Genomic DNA, 24,534 nt, shown 5'->3' with positions numbered 1-24,534 from the left:
AAGCAAAATACAGTACAAATTTATTGACTCCAATCATTCTTAGTCAACATTTAAGCAAAGTAAACAGACAAAAGAATTGAATACAAATAAGCAATGGATTAACATTAGATAGAAATCCTACTTTACCATGAATTTTCAGTTCGAAAAAGCTTATTCCTAAGTAAAACTGAAAAATGACTTACTCTGCTAAGGCATATGACAAAATATACAGAATTATAAAACCATTCATTTGTTTTTCTTTTAACCATAAGCATATATTCAACGGAAAATTTGAAATAGCCTTGGACTAATGTTCTGAAAATTAGTAATAACTGAGTATAACTGTGTGAAAAATCTGGACAGCACTAACAAATGATGAAAGAGCACTGAATTCTGTTATTTTAAAGATTTACAGTAAAATGCTTTGGTTCCCAAAAGACTGTCTCTAAAAGGAATTTTTAAAAACACCTGACATTGTAACTCATTTTTTCTCCTCCAGAATCTAAACACCGACTTTGTCTTCCCCCGAGTCACATGGGAATGCCATAAGCTGGAGTACCTGCTGAGATGCACTGAAAGAGCATATTAAAAATTACAAAAATTAAACTTCTTAAAGTGCTAAAACCACAAAAAGCCATAAATGAAAACCTATTTTTTAAAACTTAAAGTTTAGTAGTCAGTGTTAAAGAACACTTTTAAAATGTGTTAGCATTATTTAAATCAATAATGCATTTCACAATTATTGCAGAAACATCACTGAGACATCGTAAATTGACAAACTGACTTGTAATCCAGTTAGATAAAATTTATACAGAAATCTATTGGAATTATACCTAATTACTTTTTACTAAGAAATTTCAAATAATTTTACTTCTTAAAGTTCCAGATTACAGTTGTATATACGCACGCATGCACGTGTGTACAAACCCAATTTGAGGCAACAAAGGCCAACTTTAGATCTGTTAATTCTCACATCTCCCCCTCACCTTGATCAGACAGTTGGCTTTGTAGATGCAGCCACACTGCACCTCCGTGAACAGACACATTTTATTCCTGTTTCACAGCAGCTACTCTCATTAGCACCATGGGACTACATATGGATTCAAACGGTCACTAATTAAGTGCTGGGGCATATTTTTACTGGCAAGGCTATAAACATTCCATTCCAAACCAGAATACCAAGAACATCACATATCTCCCCACAAATGTAAAGAACATCACTGTTGAATTGTTAGTTGTATATTCTGGTAAAATTATAAATGCATACTAACTAGTTTTAAAGGTGAATATTCTACAAATCTTCAAATATTATTGTTAAAATGCACAATATTTGTTACCTCCATTGCTTACTTTGAGTGATAAAAACACGTTTTATGTTACTCCCTCCTTCTCCCACATAAAGAAAATGATTCAATATCAAGTTCTCAGATTAACAAAGAATATATTAAAACATTTTACATTCTTTCCACAACTGCATAAAAAAGCAGGCATCCTGCATACTTACATGGAATAAAGAGCTTTCTACATTTTCAAAATTAATTACAATCCTAAAAGATATTTACATGAATATCTTCACTAGCTAATGAGTTGCAACAATTTAAGACCAACTTGTTTTACACCAAGTATTTGCCTACTGGCTGAGATAAACATTCTTAAAAAACTTTACTGAATAAAGTAATTAACATATCTTTCATTATTTTACTTCTTAACATTTAAAATAGTTACATGAGTGGAAGCATATTTTTTTTGACCACCAAAATAAACTCTTTCAGCCTAATGCTTTTAAAGTACAGTATAAAAAGTAATAGAAAAACCAGAACGGCATTATAAATGTTTTTGGTTCAAAATTTTATTTGAAATCTTATATTCCTTGCTTAGACAAAAATGTGAAGACAAAACACCAGTCATTTTTAAAATCTAACAGATATGCAGAACCTATGTTTAGATCAAAAATATTTTTTTCTTTTTTTTACTGATTAACAATATTATTTTTTAAAAATCTTCAAAAATGTAGCATAAAGGTTCAAGTCCTGGGATACTGAATTTATAATGCCAAGATACTCTGTATCATGGAATTATCACCAATAGATACTCTAATGGCCATGTAGGTGATGATCACTCAGGGAAACTGTCTTCTTCTGAAGTGACAGCTACTAAGATGGTCAGAGTAAGAAATACCACATTATACGGGGAATGAATTCAATGTACAATAATCCATCCTGATGTTTCATGTAAAGCCATATGCTTTAGTTTTATCCTTAAAATGCATAGATTTCTTTAGGAAAACAAAGATGGCAAGAATCAATAACTGCAATTTATTTTCCCTTCTCCATCAAATTTAAGAAAGAATAGGAAGTAACTACTAAAATGTGGAATTTTGGAGTTTTTTCAAGTGAAAGAATACAAGGCAAAATTTCATATATAATATCTATAATGTACAAAGTCAATCAGTATTTTATAAAAATGTCTGGTTCAATAAAAAAATGAGAATTCTCTTTCCTCCCAGTGGGATGGAATGTTGGCAATAAGACTGATGGGTACGGAGTTATTTTCTGCTACAGCACAAATTTAAAGTTATTTCTTAATGATAGTAGTCGACTTTTTAAAAAATTTTGAAAGAACACCTTGTAACACAAACTAGAGTCTAAATTGGTATTACTTTCTTAAAAGGATTTTATAGTTTCATTTTTTTAAATACATCTAATTCCCACCCCTACAAGTAAAAATTTTCCCTTTTGAAACACCACACTGAACTTTGGATATCCTATTGAAAGGCTTTCAATTACAAATTATACATAGTATTCTCTGAAAAGCCCAAAACCCACAGACCAAAATAAGTAGCGAAAACTAATTTTGGACCACTGATAGTGCTTTAATATCTATTTCTGAAATATTAAGCAATGATGTAGAGAATGGCCTTGCTGATTTTAACCACCAGACCACCAAAAAATTCTAACAGAAACTGTCACAAAAGAGAGGCAGGAAAATGTAAATGTTGTATATATTGTTCTTGAAAAGAATGTTGAAACTGCAGTGAGATGTTTCTCCTCTGCTCTGAATTATCTAGAAGTAAATGGTAATTTAGAATTTTAGATCAGCTGTGCTAACTCTTGAGTATCTGGGATCTATTTAAATATATGTCCTGACCTTATTTTTTAGACTAATGTTAAAATCAAAATTAGTGCCATATGGTTAGCTTTGTTTTTGGTCCTAACTACACTCAGATTTTCAATTTGTGACAGCATAAATCAGAGGAAATGAAACATCTGCAGTCCTTCAAATGCTGGTCTGAATTTAGACTGTGGTGCAGTGTACATGTAACATGGTACAAGTTTTTATCACAATGTCTATCACTACTGAAACCCTTATAAACTGACTGTAGGGGACTTCCATAAATTGCGTTCATTTCCCAGGTCTTCCTTAGAGTTTATCGTTTATTATATTGACTGAAAGCAAGTTTTTGTTAGTTTATAAAGATCTAAGTGTTACTATTGCTGATTTAAATTTCTCACAATTGTCATACAAAAAGAAGTTCTACATGACCACAAAATACCAAATATTTATTTTTATCAAGTGTCAGGATAACTTATCAAAGTTGAGATTTATCTTTTATTGCTAAAGTAGTCTAAGATACAAATCAATACAGAAAACTACTCCACTTCTTCCTGATATATTTTGGACTTAAGAACATGGTTAAGATTTAACTAGAACTCAAGTGTCTAAAATAATCAAAAGAAGGAATACTTTGATAGTATTCCACTAATTACAAATCAGTAAAAAACCAAAAACCTCAATTAAATGATTATATTGACACCATGGAATGAGGAACCATGCACACAATCAAGACTAATCCAATTTCAACATTAACGAAATCAAACCATCTTGTTCTTGTAAGGTCCAGAATCACAATATTTTAAAAGGTGTATTTCTAAAGTTGATTAAAGACTTTACTAAGTAATTATCAATTTGTCTCAAACTTAATTTCAAGCGTAACAATCTCCAACCTTTATTATTCTTGTTTAAAAAATATTTTGTTTCTTATGACACATTTCACAATTCCGGTTGAAATCTGGGGACTGCCTCCCATAGGTAAAAAGTGTTGGTCTTTCAATTGTGTGTTTGTTCGTGACTCCAAAGACTAAATGCAGTCTTGAATGTCCTGTGGCAAAGTTTACACATAAACTGTCTTTTAAATGTGATTGCTGAAAGGGGTGGGGCATGGTAAAAAAGGGTGTCTGATTCTTGGGGCACAAACAGTTTTTCTGTGGCTGGAGTTGGGTTTTCGGACAGGCCTGTGGGGCTGTCAGGCTCCAAAGGCTGGATCTTGGGCAGTGGCGGTGGCGGTGGCAGAGGTGGTGGAGAGGGAGAGTTTGTGGGAACAGGGCACACCTCAGATTCCTTATGTGCCGATTCCTCTGAAGCCTGAGACATGTGCGACTGGAAGTGACTCCAGAGTCTAAAATTAGTGCGAAAAGCTTTGTTGCACACGTGACAAATAAATGGTTTCACAGAGCACAGAAGCTCCTGGTGACGCTCCAGCTGCTTGTGCACTGTGAACATCTTCCCACACTTCTCGCAGGGCCACAGGCTGGCTTCTTTGCTAGGACCCGCTTCTTTGGGGGCTGTGCTGGCCTCGGGTGCCTCTTCCTCAGCCTCCTCCACAGGCTCCTCTTTGACTTGGATTTTCAGTTGCTTGGAAAGACTAAGATCTTCAGGGAGACAAGAGGAATCTTCCGAGTCGAAGTTAACTTGTTCTGAAGAATCACTGAACACGTTATCATCTTTTGTGGTGACGATGTGGTTTACTTTATTGGGCTCAGGGTGGGACTGGGGCCTTGAAGAACCAGTTACATCACCATTGTGGTCCAAAACGGGCAAAGAAAAGTTTTCGGTGGGTGCCATGTTGTTCTGATTATGGACTTCAACCTGGTGCCGCCAGATGCTGAAAGAGGACTTGAAGGTGCGCATGCACTCGAGGCAGGTCAGCTTCTTATACTCACACTTGCTCTCGTGTTCTTGCTTCAGCTCGGGCGAGAAAAACCTGAGGCTGCAGTAAGGGCAGACGGCCGCGTTCCGGCACAGCCGCTCGTGGCTTCCTTGCTCTAGGAGAGAAGAGAGCTTAGCATTACAGAGACGGCACTGGTAAACCTCCTTGTTTTCTACTGGACTTGCAAGAGGAGCATGCTCTTTTGGTTTAGCAACTTTATTTACTCCAAGGGGTTTTTCTCCTGGATGCATTTTTATGTGCTGCTTAAATTGAGAGAGAAAGCGGTATGCTTTTCCGCAGTAAGTACAAATGTAAGCTCCTTTGGCTCGAGATCTCAAGTTCCTCTTGATGACTTGCTGCGCTTGGGAGCTACTCTGTCCCTGAAAACCAGGCTTGCCGCGCCTTAACTTAATGATCAGGGCCTTCTTAATTTCTCTCTCTCTCACTATGTCAATCAGCTTTCTTTGGAATTTTTCATCCAAAACAGCATGTGAACTAGAGGCTGGTGATGGGTTCTTCACTATGCCATGTTGGGTCTGACAGTGTGTCCACACTTTGAAGTTGGTGTGAAACCTCTTGTGACAGATGTCACAAGCGTAGGGCTTTTCTGGGTTATGGTACATGTTAACATGACGGTGAAGACCTGCTGTTGATCTAAAGATCTTAAGGCAATGTTTGCATTTAAATTTTTTGTTTGGTCTCGTCCCCTCCAACTCACCAAATTCGTCTTTATTCAAATCAGAATCTGGAAAATCTGCATCAAGGATAGTAGGGCTTGAGCCTTCCTCAAAATTATCTTCTGACACAGGAGACCCATGCTCATTCACCTTTAACTTCTTAAACGGCAACCTTCGGTCCGCTTGGAACCTCCTTTTTGCTGGGAGTCTGCTCATGTCTTTTTGGTCATCTTCTGTTTTCAGAGACAGGTCTCTTGTGACCGATGAAGATGAGGCAGCTGCTGTTGCTGCCGCATCTCCCACAGTGACGCGGATGATGTCCGAGGGGTCCGACAGCGGGCTGCTGGGCTCGGTCTTTATGCGCACCTCAGTCACAGGGGAGGCTCCCTCTCTGTCTGTTGACTGAGAAGCACTAAAGGACCTGAGGCGATGCGGTTGTAGCACTTGAGGCCTGTCATCTAGGGCTGTTTTTTCACTACAATCTTTTAAAGATGACTTTTGAGATAAAGCACACAACACATTCCCTGGTGCATCACTGGACACCGAAGATGATCCCTGGGAAGATTTCAAATCTATGGAAGGTGAATAGACAGGAACCTGGCTATCCATCGACAAAGACCGTCTGAGGAGACTCTTAACAAGTGGGCCACTCCTGTCAATGCTTTGGTTTCCAGAACCAGATCCACTGGATGGGATCACTAAGCCTAACTTTGAATAATACAACAAGTTTCTATCTTCACCTTGACCATTTCCTTTGTTAGTTTCTTTTAATACATAGGGAGTCTCTGATGAGCTACAAAGAGACAAAACAGGTGGCCGTGGTCTCTTCAAAGCCAGCTCTAGAGCTTTTCCTTTTGGAAGCTGACCACTCACACCTGGTTTATCATCCATAGCTTCTCTGTCTTGCAGAGGCTTTGAAGGCAATACTGCATTTCTTTTCACCAAACTGATTCTATTAGGATCATCCAAAGATCCAGAATGCTCAAGAGACTTTGCATATCCCACAGAACTATCTTTCGGCCAACTCTTTTCAGTTAATGACAAACTATGAGGCGGTTCAACTGGTTTTGGGACATGTGGCTTATTGGTATTAGCCTTGACTGCAATGCTAGGAGAGGGCCGGGAAGTATGGCTTACATCAGGTTGATTTTGACTAACAGTTTTTCCTTGTGCTTCGTTTCTACTTTGACAAACAATGACACTTCTCTTTTGAGAACTGTTTTCATCATCTTCTACGAACACTTTTTTTCTATTAGGACACGCTGGAAAGGGGGCTTGAGGTGTTTTAGAAACGATGTTTGTCAGAAAGGAAATCCCAAGACTATAGCCAAGTTCTTGCACAGCAGCAAGGCTGCTCTTCTCAACAAATAGAGAGGAAGAATAAATGTAGTTTAAAACATTATCAAAAGCATCTGGCTCACAGAAGTCAAGCTGAAATACAGCTTGTGACTCATTTTCCTTATTTGTGAATAAACTCTGAAAGTATTCGCTGCTGGCAGCCAAGACGTTTTTATGAGCTCGGAACTTTTGGTCTCCAACAATCAGCAGCACATCGCACAGCTGTCCTTTGAGACGCTCCTCATTCAGGGCACTTAGGAGAGAAATGGCGTGTGCGGGGTTGATGTAATGCAGTAATCCCTCCATGGCTTGAGTTTATCTAAAAGACAAAATGTAAAATTACTACAGATATTGCAGTGAAAAGTTCCCTTGGAATGAAGGGCTCCTCAAGAGCAGGGAACATCAGCTGTCTTTGCAAAGGTACCAATATTTAGCAGACCGTAGGCTGACAGAAGCTTTATGAATGAACAATCTTATTTAAATAATGGTGAAAATGTAAAATAAGTCTCGTGGTTTAAGTAGGTCCTCATTAAAACAGAAGAATTGCAGGAACTATAACATAGGCATTTGTATACCATCAAAAAGGCTGCCAGAACTTGGCAGGTGGATATGGAAGCAATATTTGAAAATAAAGGTTTATTATTTAGGGTCCTTATCCATTTGATGCTTGGCACTATTCCTTATCAATTCAGAAAACAAGTATGAATTATCAAAACCCCTGAAGTCTATAATTTTGACAGAAAATCAGCTTTATTACTACATATACTTAAACATAATGTGAACTGTTAACAATTGGTTGCAAAGCAGGTCTTGTGAGACCCTTATTTTTTATTTTGAGATAGGGTATCTCTCTGTCACCCAGGCTGGAGTGCAGTGGCACCATGATGGCTCACTGCAGCCTCAACCTCCTGGGCTCAAGCAATCCTCCCACTCAGCCTCCTGAGTAGCTGGGACCACAAGCATATGCCACCTCGCCAGGTGATACGGTTTGGTGGTGTCCCCACCCAAATCTCCTTTTGAATTGTAACTCCCACAATTCCCACATGTCGTGGGAGGGACCCAGTGGGAGGTAACTGAATCATGGTTTCTTTCTTTTCTCTTTCTCATGCTCTTCTCATGATAGCACAAGTTCTCTCTTCCCTGCTGCCATGTGAGATGTGACTTGCTCCTCCTTGCCTTCCACCATCATTATAAGGCCTCCCCAACCACGTGGAACTGTGAGTCCACTGAACCTCTTTTTCTTGTAAGTTACCCAGTCTTGGGTATGTCTTCATTAGAAGTGTGAAAATGTACTAATACAGTAAATTGATACCAATAGACTGGGGCACTGCTGAAAAGATACCCAAAAATGTGGAAGCAACTTTGGAACTGGGTAACAGGCAGAGGCTGGAGCAGTTCAGGACTCAGAAGAAGACAGGAAAATGAGGGCAAGTCTGGAACTCCCTAGAGACTTGCTGAATGGCTTTGACCATAATGCTGATAATGATATGGACAATGAAATCCAGGCTGAGGTGGTCTCAGATGGAGATGAGGAATTTGTGGGGAACTGAAGCTAAGGTGACTCTTGTTATGTTTTAGCAAAGAGACTGGTGGCATTTTGCCCCTGCCCTAGAGATCTATGGAACTTTTAACTTGAGAGAGATTATTCAGGGTATCTGGCAGAAGGAATTTCTAAGCAGCAAAGCATTCAAGAGGTGACTCAGGTGCTGTTAGAGGCATTCAGTTTTATAGGGAAGTAGAGAATAAAAGTTTGGAGAAGTTGCCGCCTAACAGTAAAAAGAAAAGAAAATCCCATTTTCTGAGGAGAAATTCAAACTGGCTGCAGGAATTTGCCTAAGTAACGAGGAGCCGAATGTTAATCACCAAGACAATGGGGAAAATGTTTCTAGGACATGCCAGAGACCTTTGCAGCAGCCCCTCCCATCACAGGCCCAGAGGTCTAGGAGGAAAAAATGGTTTCGTGGGCCAGGCCCAGGGACCCCTTTCTGTGTGCAGCCTAGGAACTTGGTGCCCTGTGTCCCAGGTGCTCTAGCCGTGGCTGAAAGGGGCCAAGGTACAGCTTGGGCCATGGCTTCAGATGGTGCAAGCTCCAAGCATTGACAGTTTCCATGTGGACACCTGTATGTCCAGGAAGAAGTTTGCTGCAGGGCTGTGTCCCTTCCATGAGGGACAGGGCCCTCATGGAGCAACTTCTGCTAGGGCAATGCAGAAGGGAAATATGGGGTTGAAGCCCCCATATAGAGTCCCCACTGGGGCACTGCCTAGTGGAGCTGTGAGAAGAGGGCCACCATCCTCCAGAACCCAGAATGGTAGATACACTGACAGCTGGCACTGTGTGCCTGCAAAACCCATCGACACTCAATTCCAGCCCATAAAAGCAGCCAGGAGCGGGGGATATACCCTGCAAAGTCACAGGGGCGGAGCGGCCCAAGACCATGGGAGCTCACCTCTTACATCAGCTTGACCTGGATGTGAGACAGAGTCCAAGATAATTTGGGGGCTTTGAAATTTGACTGCCCTGCTGGATTTTGGCCTTGCATGGGGCCTGTAAGCCTCTTTGTTTTGGCCAATTTCTCCCATTTGGAATGGCTGTAGTTACCCAATTCCTGTACCCCCACTGTATCTGGGAAGTAACTAACTTGTTTTTGACTTTGCAGGCTCATAGGTGGAAGGGACTTGCTTTGTCTCAGATGAGACTTTGGTCTGTGGACTTTTGAGTTAATGCTGAAATTAGTTAAGACTTTGGGGGACTGTTGGGAATGCATGATTGGTTTTGAAATGTGAAGATGTGAGATTCAGGAGGGGCCAGGATGGAATGATATATTTTGGCTGTGTCCCCAGTAAAATCTCATTTTGAACTGTAGCTCCCACAGTTCCTCACATCTGGGAGGGACCCAGTGGGAAGCAACTGAATCATGGGGGCAGGTCTTTCTTATGCTGTTCTTGAGATAATGCATAAATCTCAGGAGAGCTGATGGTTTTATAAAGAGGAGTTCCCCTGCACAAGTTCTCTCTTCCCTGCCACCATGTGAGATGTGCCCGGCACTCGCCTTCTACCATAATTACACGGCTTCCCCAGTCACGTGGAACTGTGAGTTCACTGAACCTCTTTTTGTTAGTTACCCAGCCTCAGGTATGTCTTTATTAGCATTATGAAAATGGACTAATTACACCCGGGTAATTTTTTTTATTTAGAAATGGGGCCTCACTATGTTGCTCAGGCTGGTCTCCAACTTGTGGGCTCAAGAGATCCTCCCGCTTCAGCCTCCCCAAGTGTTGGGATTATAGGCATGAGCCACTGAGCTTGGCCAAGAGACCTTTAAAAATAGATAAGAATTTGGAAAGAGAAAAATTATTTGCTAATTACTAACGAAAGTGTTTATGCCGGGCATGGTGGCTCACACTTGTAATCCCAGCACTTTGGGAGGCCAAAGCAGGCAGGTCACTTGAGGTCAGGAGTTCGAGACAAGCCCGGCCAACATGGTGAAACCCCATCTCTACTGAAAATACAAAAATTAGCCAGGGATGGAGGCATGCGCCTGTAATCCCAGCTACTCAGGAGACTGAAGCATGAGAATCACTTAAGCCTGGGAGGTGGAGGTTGTAGTGAGCCAAGACTGTGCCACTGCACTCCAGCCTGGGTGACAGAGCAGGACGCTGTCTCAAAAAAAAAAAAAAAAAAAAAAAAAAAAAGATTGTAAGTGTTAAAGAATAAAAGAAGTTTGTTTTCTTTCTTAATGCTATTTGCCTTGCAATCTCATGAATACTATTTTCTTACCAAATCACATTTTCAACAATAGCACAAAGGAAACTTTAGTCCAGTTCTAAATTTAATTAAAGAGTTTAAACTGAGATTTCACTGAAATGCTCTTCAAATCTAAACATGAAAAGAGGAGGCCAAGTGGTAGAGTGCAAGCTCTGGTGCCAGACACTTGGGTTGAGATGCCAGCTCCTTGCAGGCTGGCTGATTGTCCTTGGGTGTTTCTGTTAGCCTCTCGGTGTGGCAGGTCCCTCACGTGAGATGGGAATGACAACTGTGCCCTCCTCTTGCAGGGTTGTTGCAAAGAGTTCATCTAAAGAAAACTCAACAAATTAACTTGCAGAAATTGCAGGATTAATAGGCATCTATTTGGTATCAAAGAAATAGGGCAGATTAACCCCACCATATTCTCGATGCAGACAAAGCCATTTCATGCGGAGACAATGCTTGACTCTGTGTATCTGACCCTTTATTTAGGCTTCTGTTCCTCTAACACCTCATCCTTTTCATTTTTTCTTTTAGACGGGGTATCGCTCTGTTGCCCAGGCTGGAGTGCAATGGCTCAATCTTGGCTCACTGTAACCTCTGCCTCCTGGGTTCCAGTGATTCTCCTGCCTCAGCCTCCTGAGTAGCTGGGATTACAGGCGTGCCCCACAACGCCCAGCTAACTTTTGTATTTTTAGTATAGATGGGGTTTCACCATATTGGTTAGACTGGTCCCGAACTCCTGACCTCACGTGATCTGCCTGCCTCAGCCTCCCAAAGTGCTGGGATTACAGGCGTGAGCCAATGCACCTGGCTCATCCCTTTCATTTTATAATGCCGTATTTTCTTTCAAATATTGTTAAGACATTTATTTCTAAGATTAAATGTATCCCAAGTAACTAAGAATATTTGTGACGGTTTTATCTTTCTCTAGAGGGCAAACTGTAGATGAACCAAACTTGACCCCAGCACATTTGTACGTTCTCTTTTGGCCTTTGCTGGTTACCCCAGCCACCAGGCTCTTCAGAAGAGCCCAGAGTCTCCTAGGCTGTCAACCTGGGAGTGGCCACATGCAGTATACAATTCCTTCTGACTCCCTGATAAGATGCGACTCAATTTAACTGACTGCAACACAGGACTTTGCTTCTAGAGATGATGCCTTTAGCCTGTCCACAAACAACTGCTTTGGTCAGACTGTACCAAGTTTCTATCCATTCCCGCCTACCATCCTTTCAAAGTAAATGGTAAATTTTAATTCCTCTATTTTTTAAAAATTATTCTATTTGTGACTACTTGATAGAGATAATTTCCCTTCCTCTTTCTTCTGTTAGTCATTCAAATTTTCCTTATTCCTACCAGACGTTCTTTACATCTATCTGTATAAAGAAACCCTTATCATATTTTACAGAGGTCAGCAGAAAAAGACATAAGCTTATAATGTTACATGTATTACTCAGCTGGGTACTGAGGAGTTTTTAGCACTAATAATTTTTGACAAAGCTAGTTCAGATGTTGCCACAGGGAAAAGCTGTAACACAGAATTAACGATACAGAATTAAAGGCTTGGATAGTCTCTGTCAAAAGGGGTTCTTAAACTCAATTTGGTGGTTTAAAATTAGCATTTAAAAAATAAATGACTAGGACAGAGCAGAAAATATCAGAATGCATCAAATGTCTTAAGGTTAATTACGAGCTTGAGAAACTTTTGTTTCTATTATATATATGTACATATTCACATAAGCAAGCACGGACTGGATTGAGATATAAAATGTATTCCTTCCTGTGGGTCAGTCAAAATATTTTGAGAGCCAGTGTTCTAGGCTAACCAACCTCTTTGAGCCTCAGTTTACCTTGCTATAAAATAAGGATAATGCAGCTACCACATAATGCTATTGTGGGAATTAAATAAGATAATAGTTGCTACCATTTATATAGCACCTAACTATACAGGAACCTACACTATAAAATGTACCAGGAACTTCTCATGTCATTTACTCATCAAAATGGGATCAGAGAAGGTATGAAGGAGGCGAGGGATGAGCCATGGAGATAAATGGAGGAAGAACATCACAACAAAAGGAGAAGCTAAGGCAACAGAAGGGCTGGAGCAGTGTGTGCTGGGAACCATGCAAGATGACATCTGAGAGGCAAGAAGAAGACTGTCAAGGGCTGGGAGACCTCCAGAAGAACTTTCTTTCTTACTATGGATGAAATGGACAGCCACTGAAGATTCTGAGCAGAGGAATGACAAAGACCTGAATTATGCTTCCAAAGGATTGCTCTGGCTCTGTTGTTGAGAGTAGACAACAGAGGGTAGGTTAGGATGGAAGCTGCGGGCCGGCTTGCAGTCCACTGTAATGACTCAGATGAGAGAGGATAGTGGCTGGGACTAGGGTGGTAGTAATGGAGGTAAAGGCAGAGTCATTAGGATTTCTAGTGGACAGACTGCAGGAGAAAACAGAAGGTGTGGAGTTAAGCATTCTGCCAAAATAACTGGAAGGGCATCCTTAGGAGAGACGAGGTTTGACAGAAAAAACAGGAGTTCTGATTTTTTTTAAGAATTCAGTTTTGATATCCTACATGTGAGCAGCAAACCTGTTCATCAGTGTACCCTTTATGAGCCTCCATCTCTGCCTTACTGTCCCTACTTCCTTTCTTGTGCTTCCTGGGATCACTTCCCAAATAAACATCTAAATCTGAATCTTTATCTTAGGGTCTACTTTTGGGGGAATCCAAACTAAGACACAAACAGAACTTGAAGCACAGGTAAAGGCTAACCACTTCAAACCTCCCTTCCAAGGGCTTGTCCTGGCTCTTTAGTGTGAAGACTAAACCAAGGGGAGTTTTCTACATCCCTGGACCTGAAGCAAATGATATTCCACAGACCGTATGCATCCTGTTGCCAAAAAAGCAGTATTTGTGTCCCTGTTCTTTGTTTAGAAAGGTTTCCTTCTTTATGCATTATTCAAAGTATCATGATCCCTATTTCTGCTCTAAGTCACTGCTTCAAATTTCTTGGATCACAGACTTCTATCTTCTTTGAATGAAAACATCTATGAACTAGGGGACAATAATAAAGTCACTCAGAGTTAAGTTGTAAGAGAAATACTCACTGTCCCTGAAAATTATTGGGGACTTAAAACTTAACTTTCCTATAACCTCCATTTAGAGCCATCACACCAGCCTGAAAAGTGCCTTGGGATGTCCAAATTCCTGATACACAACTGCAGGACAACTTTACAGAGTATTTACTTTCCATTCCATTCAGTAGAACAGTAACTAGGTACTTAATAACAACTAAAATTTGGTGTTTATTCTGTCACATACACAAAAGTAAACACTTTTTATGTACTAACTCCATATTTACATCAATCACAGGAGGTAGGTACTATTATCCCCATTTTACAATGAGAAAAACTAAGGCACAGAAGGTCAAGTAACATGCTCAACGTCATAGAGATAATAAGTAGCAGAGCAGGATTCGCATCAGCTGGCTTGGCTCCAGAGGCTAAGCTCTTAACCCCTACATGACACTGCCTCTAGTTTCCTCTTCCAATTCTCGTATCATCCTCTGAACTAGAGTGTCATCAATCCTTTTTACAAATGAGAAAACTGAGGCATTGAGAGGTCAGTCATTTGCCTAAGGTTATCCAGACAGTTATAGACTTATGGCAAGCATCTGTCTAGGGTGTGCTAGAACCCTTCTAGACATGGAAGATACCAATTTAACAAGTACGGCCCTGCCTTATGGAGCTTAAGGTCTTGCGCAGGAAGAGGACAGGTCAATTCATCAGCCTAGTCCAGTATGCTAAGCAGCAGACAGGATGTTTGTAGAGGTAGAGATGCAGTATGGATGACAGGCATCAGAGCCAGGTGAGATGGAGACCAGGAAGGGCGTTATACGAAGAAAGTTTTATAGGGATGCCGGGAAGAGATAGGCAGGAAGGATGAAGGGCATTTCAAGGGATAAGTATTTATTTTTCATTCCATTCAGAAGAACAGTAATTAGGTACTTAATAACAGCTATAATTTGGGTGCTTATTCTGCCACATACACAAAAGTAAACACTTTTTATGTATCAACCCAATATTGACATCAACCCTAGGATTTAGGTACTATTATTATCTCCATTCTACAGATGAGAAAACTGAGGCACAGAAGGTTAAGTAACATGCTCAATGTCAGACAGATAATAAGTAGCAGGGCAGGATTCATATCAGCTGGCTGGGCTGCAGTACACGCACCACCACAGAGACAAGACAGAGCAGGAGGAATCCAAGGGAACCACAGGTGGCTTTGTCTGGTGAAAGGTAAAGGTACACATGGGGGAGGAAACGCCCATGAGGCTGGAGGAAGAGGGAGGCATTAGTGCCTTGGGGGCTAAAATATGTTATCTGAGGATCTTGCACAGGAAAGCAACATTGTCCATTCTCCCCAGTACCCCAGGATCTGGAGACTCTAGATGTCTAGAACGAGATGCAGATCCCTCACCTTTATATTAAGGCCCTTGCTTTTTTTACATTTTAATTCAATTAAGCTTTGAAAACAATGTACCCTTTCCTACTCTGGCTGCAAACAGACAACATACTGAATTTTTGTGTTTTAATGACAGTATATTTGAGTTTAACAATTACCTAAAAATACAAAATGCTCCATCAAGAATGTAAGTAAAAGGGGGAAAATCACAACTGCTGACAATCACGAGATAATCCAGCAAGACTGTTTGTGGCTGGTGGCTGTGTAGACCGAATCCTCAAAAACTTTTGATTTCTCTGCTCTTGTGCTGTCAGATAAGGCGAACTTTGTTGCTGGGTGTACTTTCTCCTCAGTGTATTTTTCAGATCTAGACCGGTAAGTTTGCTGGCACATCACTCCAAATTTCCATGCAGGTTTTCATTATGAGTAATCAGGGCCTCCGACTTACAGAAGCAGTGCATCTTACATATAAACATGCACTGCTGCCACCATCATCTACGCCCCTCCTTTCCACGGCTCATCTCCACCTGACTCATCACGGCAGAAGTTCTGCCACTTCAGTCATGGCGGAAAAACCTTGGAGCTCTTAAAAGACAAGTGGGTGAAATTTGGAAGAAAAGGTCTATTTATGAGCAACAGAAAAAGCTAAAAGGAAAACCCCCCAGGAAAACCAGTTTCTGAAACAGGGCCAGCTTGCTTACCAATTTGATCCTCGCACACAAATAGGTTCCCAAAGCCTGCCTGGATTGTTTCTACTTCATGTCTTCTGAAATTTCAAAATGAGAGAATCTTTATGGTTAACAATTCACGGAGGACCTTACAGTTCCATGGAAAAGCCTTTCAAATCAGTCTATTTGTCTCAAATCCTGGCTCTGCCACCTAGTAGGCATGTAACCTTCTAAAGATGACTCAATCTTTCTGACTAGTTTCCTTACCTGTTAAACATGGCTAACACTACCCACCACATAGGATTTTTATGAAAGATAGAAGAGGCAACATGTTCGAAAGCCCCAGTACGTTCAGCACTTCCCATGTGGCACATGCACATCTTCCTTCCTTCTCCTCTTCCCCTCACAGATGCTTGTGTGGGCCTGCTACCCACCATGTATCACAACAGGTGCTGGTGATGGGAAGATGAGTAACTGGCCTGCTTCTTGTTCTCCTGTAGTTCACATTTCCATGGTAGGACAGACAACAATTAATGAAGGATGTGAAGAATGCTATGGGGATACCGATTCCAGGAAGCAATTACTTTGGCCAGGGGGTAGGATGGTGGATGAGTGAATAGTGGGAACTACTCACTATTAACTATGAGTGAATAGTCCTAAGGAAGGCTTGGGACTCATCACTCCTTTGACAATTATAATACAAGCTGAATATCTCTAGTCCAAAAACCCAAAACTACTTTCTGAGCAATGACATGATGCACAAAGGAAAGGCTCATTAGAGCATTTTGGATTTTTGGATTAGGGATACTGAATCACCGGGTATAATGCGAATACTTCAAAATCCCAATCAATCTGAAATCTGAAACACCTCTGGTCCGAAGCATTTCAGAAAGGAATAGTCAACCTATAATACTAAAGGTTCCATTCTTTACATTTCTACCATAGACACTTTTCAGAAATGCTCATCGGCCTTGCTGGCGCTTAAAACCTTGCAAGGGCTTGCCTTGGCCTCAACTTCCAATTCCCTGGAATGGCTACAAAACCCTTCAGAACTGGATTCCAGAAGATTATTTCATACCATCACTTCAAATTCCTCAGGTAATAAATGCTAAGGGGGTGGGGGACTCATATCTCACATCTTCTTTTTTTTTTTTTGAGATGGAGTCTCACTCTGTTACCCAGGCTGGAGTGCAGTGGCACGATCTTGGCTCACTGCAACCTCTGCCTCCTGGGTTCAAGCAATTCTCCTGTCTCAGCCTCCTGAGTAGCTGGGACCCCAGCCACCAGGCCTGGCTAATTTTTGTATTTTTAGTAGAGACAGGGTTTCACTATGTTGGTCAGGCTGGTCTCAAACTCCTGACCCCAGGTGATCCGCCCATCTCGGTCTCCCACAGTGCTGGGATTACAGGTGTGAGCCACCACGCCCAGCCTCATATCTTAACATAAATTAATTCAATGCAAATACTTTCCTCTATAGAGTGTTAAATCAGTTGTATGGAAAAGATTTTTGAGGGAGGGGGAAGGTAGGCAATTTTGAATATAGAGCATTCTAGTGATAGAAGCAGAAGACAGCAAAGCATGAGCTGGCACTCAGAAGGGTACCAGGGGGTGAGTGAGGGGTTGAGAGAGAGAGATGGAAAGGGATCAAAATAGTCTCACCTACTACTTGGACTAGTGTCGTAGCTAAAGGTACATTATAAATTAAGTTGGCTCCCAGACTAGCCACAAAACTGCTACTACCAGTTCTACAGGGAAAATGTCTCTTTACATCCAGCATCAACCTAGAATTCAACTCTGGGAACATGGGTCCTTTGGATATTGGGGATTGCTTCTATAGTCCTAACCATGATACTAGAAAAGAGAGGGAATGCACGTAACACAGGGCAAACACCTAGTTAAAAAAACAAAGCATCTACATTTGACTCTGGAATATAAACACACACACAGACTGCTTATCCCCAAACCCTAACCTCAGGATTTAGCCATAACACCTACCAATGGATTTTACTATTCGATGGTGATAGGAAGCTGCCTCTGAGTTTCAGTCTTATCATCACTCACTTGGTGACAATGCAAATATCCTCAGATTTCAAACCTAGACTAGCTTATCCAATCCTTCAAGAAGAGTTATGTTATTATCTTGTATTCCATTTCACCACACTTTCAGTCTCTACCAAGGGGGTTTGATTTTGGTTTGATGGTTTGTTCTCTGCCACATTCAGCAGAATGATCCTACTCTAACATAGTTCAAGCTCCTTTGCACCTTAGCAGACTCTGGTCACAGCCTTGGCTGTTTTCTTCCAGCCACTACACAGCCATTCCATCCCGTTAACAGCCCCATGATTTTGCTATAGAAGAACTGCTCTTGTCCCACTGTGTGCTACAGCCTGATGTGCTACACAGCCTGATGTGCTCCTCTCCCCTAGCTCTGGGCTAACCATACAACCGAAGCCAAATCAATCAGAAACTTTGTCCTTGGAATATGAATCCTGAGAAGAATGACAAAGGCAATAAATAAATGAAGCTGATTTATCTCAGCGGAGGCCTGAAAATGCAACCTTGCTAGTGCCTGCTACATAGATTCCTGGAGTTAGCTTGGTTTTTGTCCTTCTTCCTGGCCCAGTTTTTTAGCTCTTAAGTCCTGTATCTTTACAATAAACTACTTTTTCCATTCAAGCCAGCCATTTTCTGTTCTTGTTATTAAAGAACCCTAATACATTTCCACGTGGTATTCACTGTTCCTGTCATGCCTTCCAAACCCATCCTAATACAGCTGCTAGCCTGAGCTTCTTAGAACAAAGCTTTGATCATTCACCCAACATACACATTAAATACTCCTATTATTAATTCAATTTATTTACTGAATTCCAATTCTGTACAAGGCATGGTTAGATTTATCTGAAATATAGGGGTGCACCAAACAGACAAGACCCCCACTTTCTAGTGAGACAAATCAGATGCTAAATAAGGAAACAAATAAAAAAGATAACCTCAGATTCTGCTAAGTGTTATGGTAGAAATAAACAAGGTGCTATTGCTGGATGCAGTGCCTCGAGAGGATGGTCAGAAAATACCTTGATGGAATATTTCAGCTGAGATCTAAGATCTGAATGAAGAGAACCAGCTTTGATCCTGTTTAAAAATAAAATAATAAAAACAATTGTTCTCCATTAGGCTAAAATATTTAAAACAATGACTACAGGGCTCTATAAAATGTGGTTTCAAATGACTTCTAAAATTTTCTGAGCCGGGCGCAGTGACTCATGCCTGTAATCCTAGCACTTTGGGAAGCCAAGGTGGGTGGATCACCTGAGATCAAGAGTTTGAGACCAGCCTGGCCAACATGGTAAAACCCCGTCTCTACCAAAAATATGAAAATTAGCTGGGTGTGGTGACGGGTGCCTGTAATCCCAGCTACTAGAGAGGCTGAGGCAGGAGAATCGCTTGAACCTGGGAGGTGAAGGATGCAGTGAGCCAGGATCGTGCCACTGCACTCCAGTCACCACTGGGTGACGGCTGAGCCTGAGTGAAATTCCATCTCAAAAAAAAAAAAAAATTTTTTTTTCTTTCCCTTAGTTATTCCCTAGTGATACCTTCCTGCTCCAGATACTCTGTCTCTGAGACCTAACCTGCACATCTGACTTCTTCCATTCCCCAATCTGGAAAGTCCTAGAACTCACCTAAACCCCCCCCCAGCACACTACTCAGAACATGAACCACCTTTCAAAGCTCAGGTCAAGTCCCAGCTCCTCCATAAAATCCTCCAATATGGGTTGAATTGTGTCCCCACTCTTCCCCCCCAAATTTATATGATAAAGACTTACCCTCCAGCACCTGGAGAATGTAACTGTACTTGGAGACATGGTCTCTAAGACGTAATTAAGTTAAAATGAGGGCTTTAGGGTGACCCCTAAACTGATGTAACTGGTGTTCTTACAGATAAGGAAGATTAGCACAAAGACATGAACAGAGGAAGGACGAAGTAGGGACAAGAAGATGTAACCTATAAGCCAAAGAGAAGCCTCAGAAGCAGCCAACCCTGCTGACACCTTGATCTTGGACTTCTAGCTTCCAGAACTGTGAGAAAATAAATCTGGTAAGTCATCCTGTCTGCAGTACTTTGTTATAGCAGCCCAGGCAAACTAACATACCTTCCTTGACTACTTCAGTTTATAATGGGCAAATACCTCCTTTCAACTTCAGCACCATTTACATGTTTATTCACTGCCTTTATTGTTAGTCATTTGTGTCTCCCCAAGAGGACTGAAAGCTATTTAAAGACTGATAATCTATTTAATATCTTTTGGCATTCTTATCAATGCTCAACACGTTATCTTCCACAACAATAAAGATTTGATTTTTCTATATTCTTCACTCCAATTAAATGCAGGAGTGAAAATTATGGCTGTTAGTTGTTTTGCTGAAGTAAAGCACATTACATCACTGCCCTGCTTTGGAGTACTGTACTGATTTTTCTATTTCTAAAGAAAATCCAAACTATAGACTGGCATACAAGACTTTTCATACTTTGGTTACAATTCATCTCTCCACCCTTATTGGACACTCCTTACCATCTACTCTACAAACTTGCATATCCAGCTTCTGCCACCCAAGATCTCTCTTCCCTCTCCTTTACTTGGTTAATTTCTATCGAAAGATCCAGGTGAAATGTCACCGACTCTACAAAGCTTTTGTAGTTGCCCCTAGCCAGCAGCTCAGTCATCTAAACCACAATACTTCATCTCTCTGTAATACCACCACAACTTCTTCAATTGATCTGCTTTTACATGTGTCTCCCTCAAGGGGCTCCCTAAAGAAAGAACCCTTGCTTGCATGCCTGTATCCCTGATGCCCAGCACAAGGCCTAGCAAGCTAGGTATTGGGCAAAGAGAGAAATCATCAAACTTGAGGCTCAAGACCTGGACTAGCTCACCTTTATTTCTCCAGCATCCGTTACTGAGCCCCAACACGGGGCAGTATTCTTTGCTTTTTCTATCAGACCTTGTGACTTTAATCACTACTGGACGGTGACTCCCAAATCTGTATCTCTGCTTAGACTCTTGAGGCTCCACCCTCTCAGGTACCTACTGAACAGTTCCATCACAGTATATCCTCAGGTCCAGCATGGTACTTAAACTCCACACCTCTCGTCCCTGCTCCCACATCTGCTTGTCCTCACATATTCCCGATTTACTTTGGTGTGTTGCCAGCCCCTAAGTTTCCAAAACCAGAAATCTCTTCTCTTTCCCTTATAGCCTATCACTGCGACCTGGTCAAACGTAGCTCTTAAATAGCTTACGATCTGCTCTCTCTACTTCCATTGGCTTTAGGGACAACTAAAATTGTCCCTTCTGCTGGGCGCAGTGGCTCATGCCTGTAATCTTAGCACTTTGGGAGGCCAACTGGGGTGTGGATCACGAAGTCAGGAGATCTCAAGACCATCCTGGCCAACAGGGTGAAACCCCTTCTCCACTAGGAAAAAAAAAAAAAATTAGCTGGGTGTGGTGGTGGGCGCCTGTAATCCCAGCTACTCGGGAGACTGAGGCAGAAGAATCGCTTGAACCCAGAAGGCGGTTACAATTCATCTAGCAGCCCAGGCAAACTAACATACCTTCCTTGACTACTTCAGTTCATAATGGGCAAATACCATTGTATTGTATTTGCCGAGATCATGCCATTGTACTCCAGCCTGGGGCAACAAGAGTGAAACTCCGTCAAAATAAAAAAAAAAAAAAAGGAAAAGAAAAAATTGTCCCTTTAATTATCTCATTTCCATCGAGACCTTCTTAATTACCCCAATTTTGTTATTTACAATTTTTCCTTACCAGTGTACACATCTAATATTCCCTCCTAAATAGTGTAAGTTACTAGAGGGCAGGGGTTATATCTTCTTCAATTTCTGTTTCAACAGAATGAAACACATTATACTTTCAATAGTGTTAAAAAGGAAAAATAAACAAAAAGTTACTTTTAAGTAAACCAGCACTTCAAATTTCGACTTTCTTTTCAACATCGATATTTAGGGGTGCTTAAACTTAATGACTACTAGTCCTTAGAGATCATGATTTACTCCTTCAAGTACATGAGGAAAGCTTTAAAAGATAATTTTCCAAGAGAAATCTTTCTAAAATGGATTAACCCACTTTCTTGTCTTCTTAAACAAGGTATGAAGACCATATGTAAGCTGCTTAATTGAGCGCTCAGGGTCATCATGTGAACAATCGCTGGACTATGCTGTAATACACGCGTGCCCTCGGAGGCTCGGTGCCAGGGCTGCGAGTGCTTGCACGAAAGGAAAAACCCCAGGCCGTGTGAAGTCTAACTTTCCCCCTCCTCTTGCTCAGGCAATCCCACCGGGATACCTGTCTAAACACACCCCGCCTCCGAACGCGCTCTCTGGCGGAATTCTCCTGAACCGCAGAGCCCTCGTGGCTGGAAGCGCATAGCAACCGGGGGCAGAGTGCGAGCCCCCAGGGGTGTGCTAGGATGGAAAGGCAGGAGCCTCTGAGGATGGACTACTGGACGTGTTCCCGAAAAGCCGGGAAGAGATGTGGCGGCGCTGCCGCAGGGTCTCTAAGGCCGGCACGGGCTGCGTCTTGACTCCCTGCCCCTACAGCCGCAGACCTCGGCCGGGGGAAGGGGCTCCTCCAGCGGGGAGACGGTCGCCGGCCGAGCAGCAGAGCTCCTGGCCAGCGGAGGGTGCTGTGCTCTGCGGGACCGCCGAGAAGTCCCAGACAAGGTCTGCAGGGGGTCTGGAGGGGAAGAAACGCGCAGCGAGGTCCAAGCGTCCGCGGGAGGGGCCGGGCGGGGAGGCGGGCCGGGGGCGGGGAGCGAGCGTCCGGCGGGCACCGAGCGGTCACGCTCCGGCCACTACGCCGAGGACGGGGCGGCGGGGCTGGGTCCTGGACCGTGAAGGGAGCGGCGGGTCGCGGCAGGTGCGGGGTCCCCAAGGCCACCGGCCAGCTTCCGCACGCACCTCGCGGCCCGGACCGCCGGCCCCCAACCCCTGCCCAGAACGGGAGAACGCGCCCTTCTCCACGAGGCATTTCAACCGCTCCGCGCGAGGCGCGCGCGCCTGGGCCAAGCGAGTCCCCTACCCCGGGGCAGCTCGGCCACGGTGACGAGTGAAGCCCGCGAGGGAATGGAGCATGCGCATTCGCGAGGGCGAGGCCAAGTGCGGGCAGGGAGTATGCGCAGTGTGAGGGTACAATCGGCTACGTGGGAACCCGGGGCATGCTCGGTGAGCGCCCAGGCCCCGCGCACGCGCAGGAGCGCTCGGAGCCCGCAACCCGCTGGTGGAGAAAAAAGAGGAGAGAAATCACCTCAGAGTTACGTCAGGAAAGGCCGCGTTTTGCGGGGAGGCTGTAGCCTCCCAGGGGGCCCCGCAGTTCTCCTAGAGCGAGGGGCGTGACAGTTACTCACCGGTCTTCAGCCCCGAGGCAGACGCCGGGCCCCTTTCCGCTCACACTCGGCTCGCGCGCGCCGCAGCCGCCGCTGCCGCTGTGATTCCATCCATCTTGAATTTGACGTCATCCCACACCAGGGATGAGGTCATCGCAGGCAGCGCTCGTCACGTGCGCGGCACTCTGATTGGGCGCCGGGCGCCGGAGGGCGGGGCGGGAGGGGCTCGCGGCGCTGGGGGCCGGGGAGGGCGGGCCTGCCGGCAGCCGCTCGCCGAACGGACGGCGCCGCGCTGCAAGCCCGCGCCCTCGGTCCCTGAGGGGAGCCTGCGGCGGCCCTGAGGGGAGGCGGCTCGGCTGGTGGCCACGGCGAGGAGATCGAGCGCCCCGGCCAGGTGGAGTCCGTCGCGGCGAGTAGCGCGCCGATTCTCAGGGAATTTTGCCGCCTGCCGGAGGCGCCCTTGCCGCGGGGTCGCCCCAGGTCATTCCGCCGCGGTCCTGCCCGGCTGGGCCGCCCCTAGTCCCCGCTTCCGGCGCGGCGGGATGCGTGGCGCGGCCGCTTAGTTCCTCGGAGGGGAGGACGCGCTCCCATGCACCGGTGGACGGTGGGCGACGCCCCGAGCCGACTACCTTGACAGCTATGGGAGCGACGCGCGGCTTCCTGACGGGCGCGGGCGGCGAGCGGGGCCCTGCGGTCCTCGGGTCGGCGGCAGACGGTCCCTGCCCGCGAGGGAAGGCCGCGGGGGGCGGCGCCGGCCGATAGTCGCTCAGAGCGCTTCCATTTTCTTCTCCCGACGCGACCTGGCCACCTGGCCCCTGGGCGGGGACCCGGCGGCCGCTGCCGGGGCGTCCGGGCTCCTTCGCCTCTCAGATGGGGGTCGGTCCGAGGGTGACTCCTGTTGGCAGGCCCTGACCCCCGTCGGGGCGTCCACAGCGGCCGGCAGGCAGCCCGAGACTTTCCATAGTGCCCCGCTCATCGGTGTCTGGGAGGGCTGTGGTCAGTTTTTTTGCAGAAATGTGACAAGTCCACTGATGAGAAAACTCACTTCGCTTTCAGTCAGAACCAGAAATTAGATAACAGAAATGCCACACTGTCAACACCGACCGGGAGGAAAGCCTCGCTGGCGGAGAGTGCTCAACAGAGCCCTTCGTGTATTCTCCCAGCCTGGGTCGCAGGTGGAGGAGGAGTGCCTCCTGCAGGGACGGGTTCTCCCGTAGACACTCAAACTCCGGGATATAAAACCCCTGTTAATAACTGTCAAGA

The 24,534-nt window shown here is 43.8% G+C and overlaps 1 protein-coding gene across 4 annotated transcripts; it reads right to left on the bottom strand.

Annotated features, from left to right (window-relative positions):
* On the bottom strand, positions 1-23,471 carry ZBTB21 (zinc finger and BTB domain containing 21). Of its 4 annotated transcripts, XM_050785688.1 has the most exons (3): positions 23,293-23,471; positions 5,685-7,300; positions 1-5,081 (listed from the first exon to the last, which is right to left on the bottom strand). In XM_050785688.1, the coding sequence occupies exons 2-3, from the start codon at positions 7,285-7,287 to the stop codon at positions 4,087-4,089; spliced, it is 2,598 nt and encodes an 865-aa protein (XP_050641645.1). In that variant the 5' UTR covers positions 7,288-7,300; positions 23,293-23,471; the 3' UTR covers positions 1-4,086. The 4 variants fall into 4 exon arrangements, with proteins under 4 accessions (XP_050641645.1, XP_050641641.1, XP_050641642.1 ...); XM_050785684.1 differs by having other exon boundaries at positions 1-7,300; XM_050785685.1 differs by lacking the exon at positions 23,293-23,471 and adding an exon at positions 22,233-22,631 and having other exon boundaries at positions 1-11,054.
* Between the last annotated feature and the right edge of the window lie 1,063 nt (positions 23,472-24,534).

Source organism: Macaca thibetana, chromosome 3 (genome assembly GCF_024542745.1).
Source record: "Macaca thibetana thibetana isolate TM-01 chromosome 3, ASM2454274v1, whole genome shotgun sequence".
Lineage (NCBI taxonomy): Eukaryota > Metazoa > Chordata > Mammalia > Primates > Cercopithecidae > Macaca > Macaca thibetana.
The sequence above is the reverse complement of the archived record's forward strand: the minus strand, read 5'-3'. Positions and strand labels throughout refer to the sequence as shown.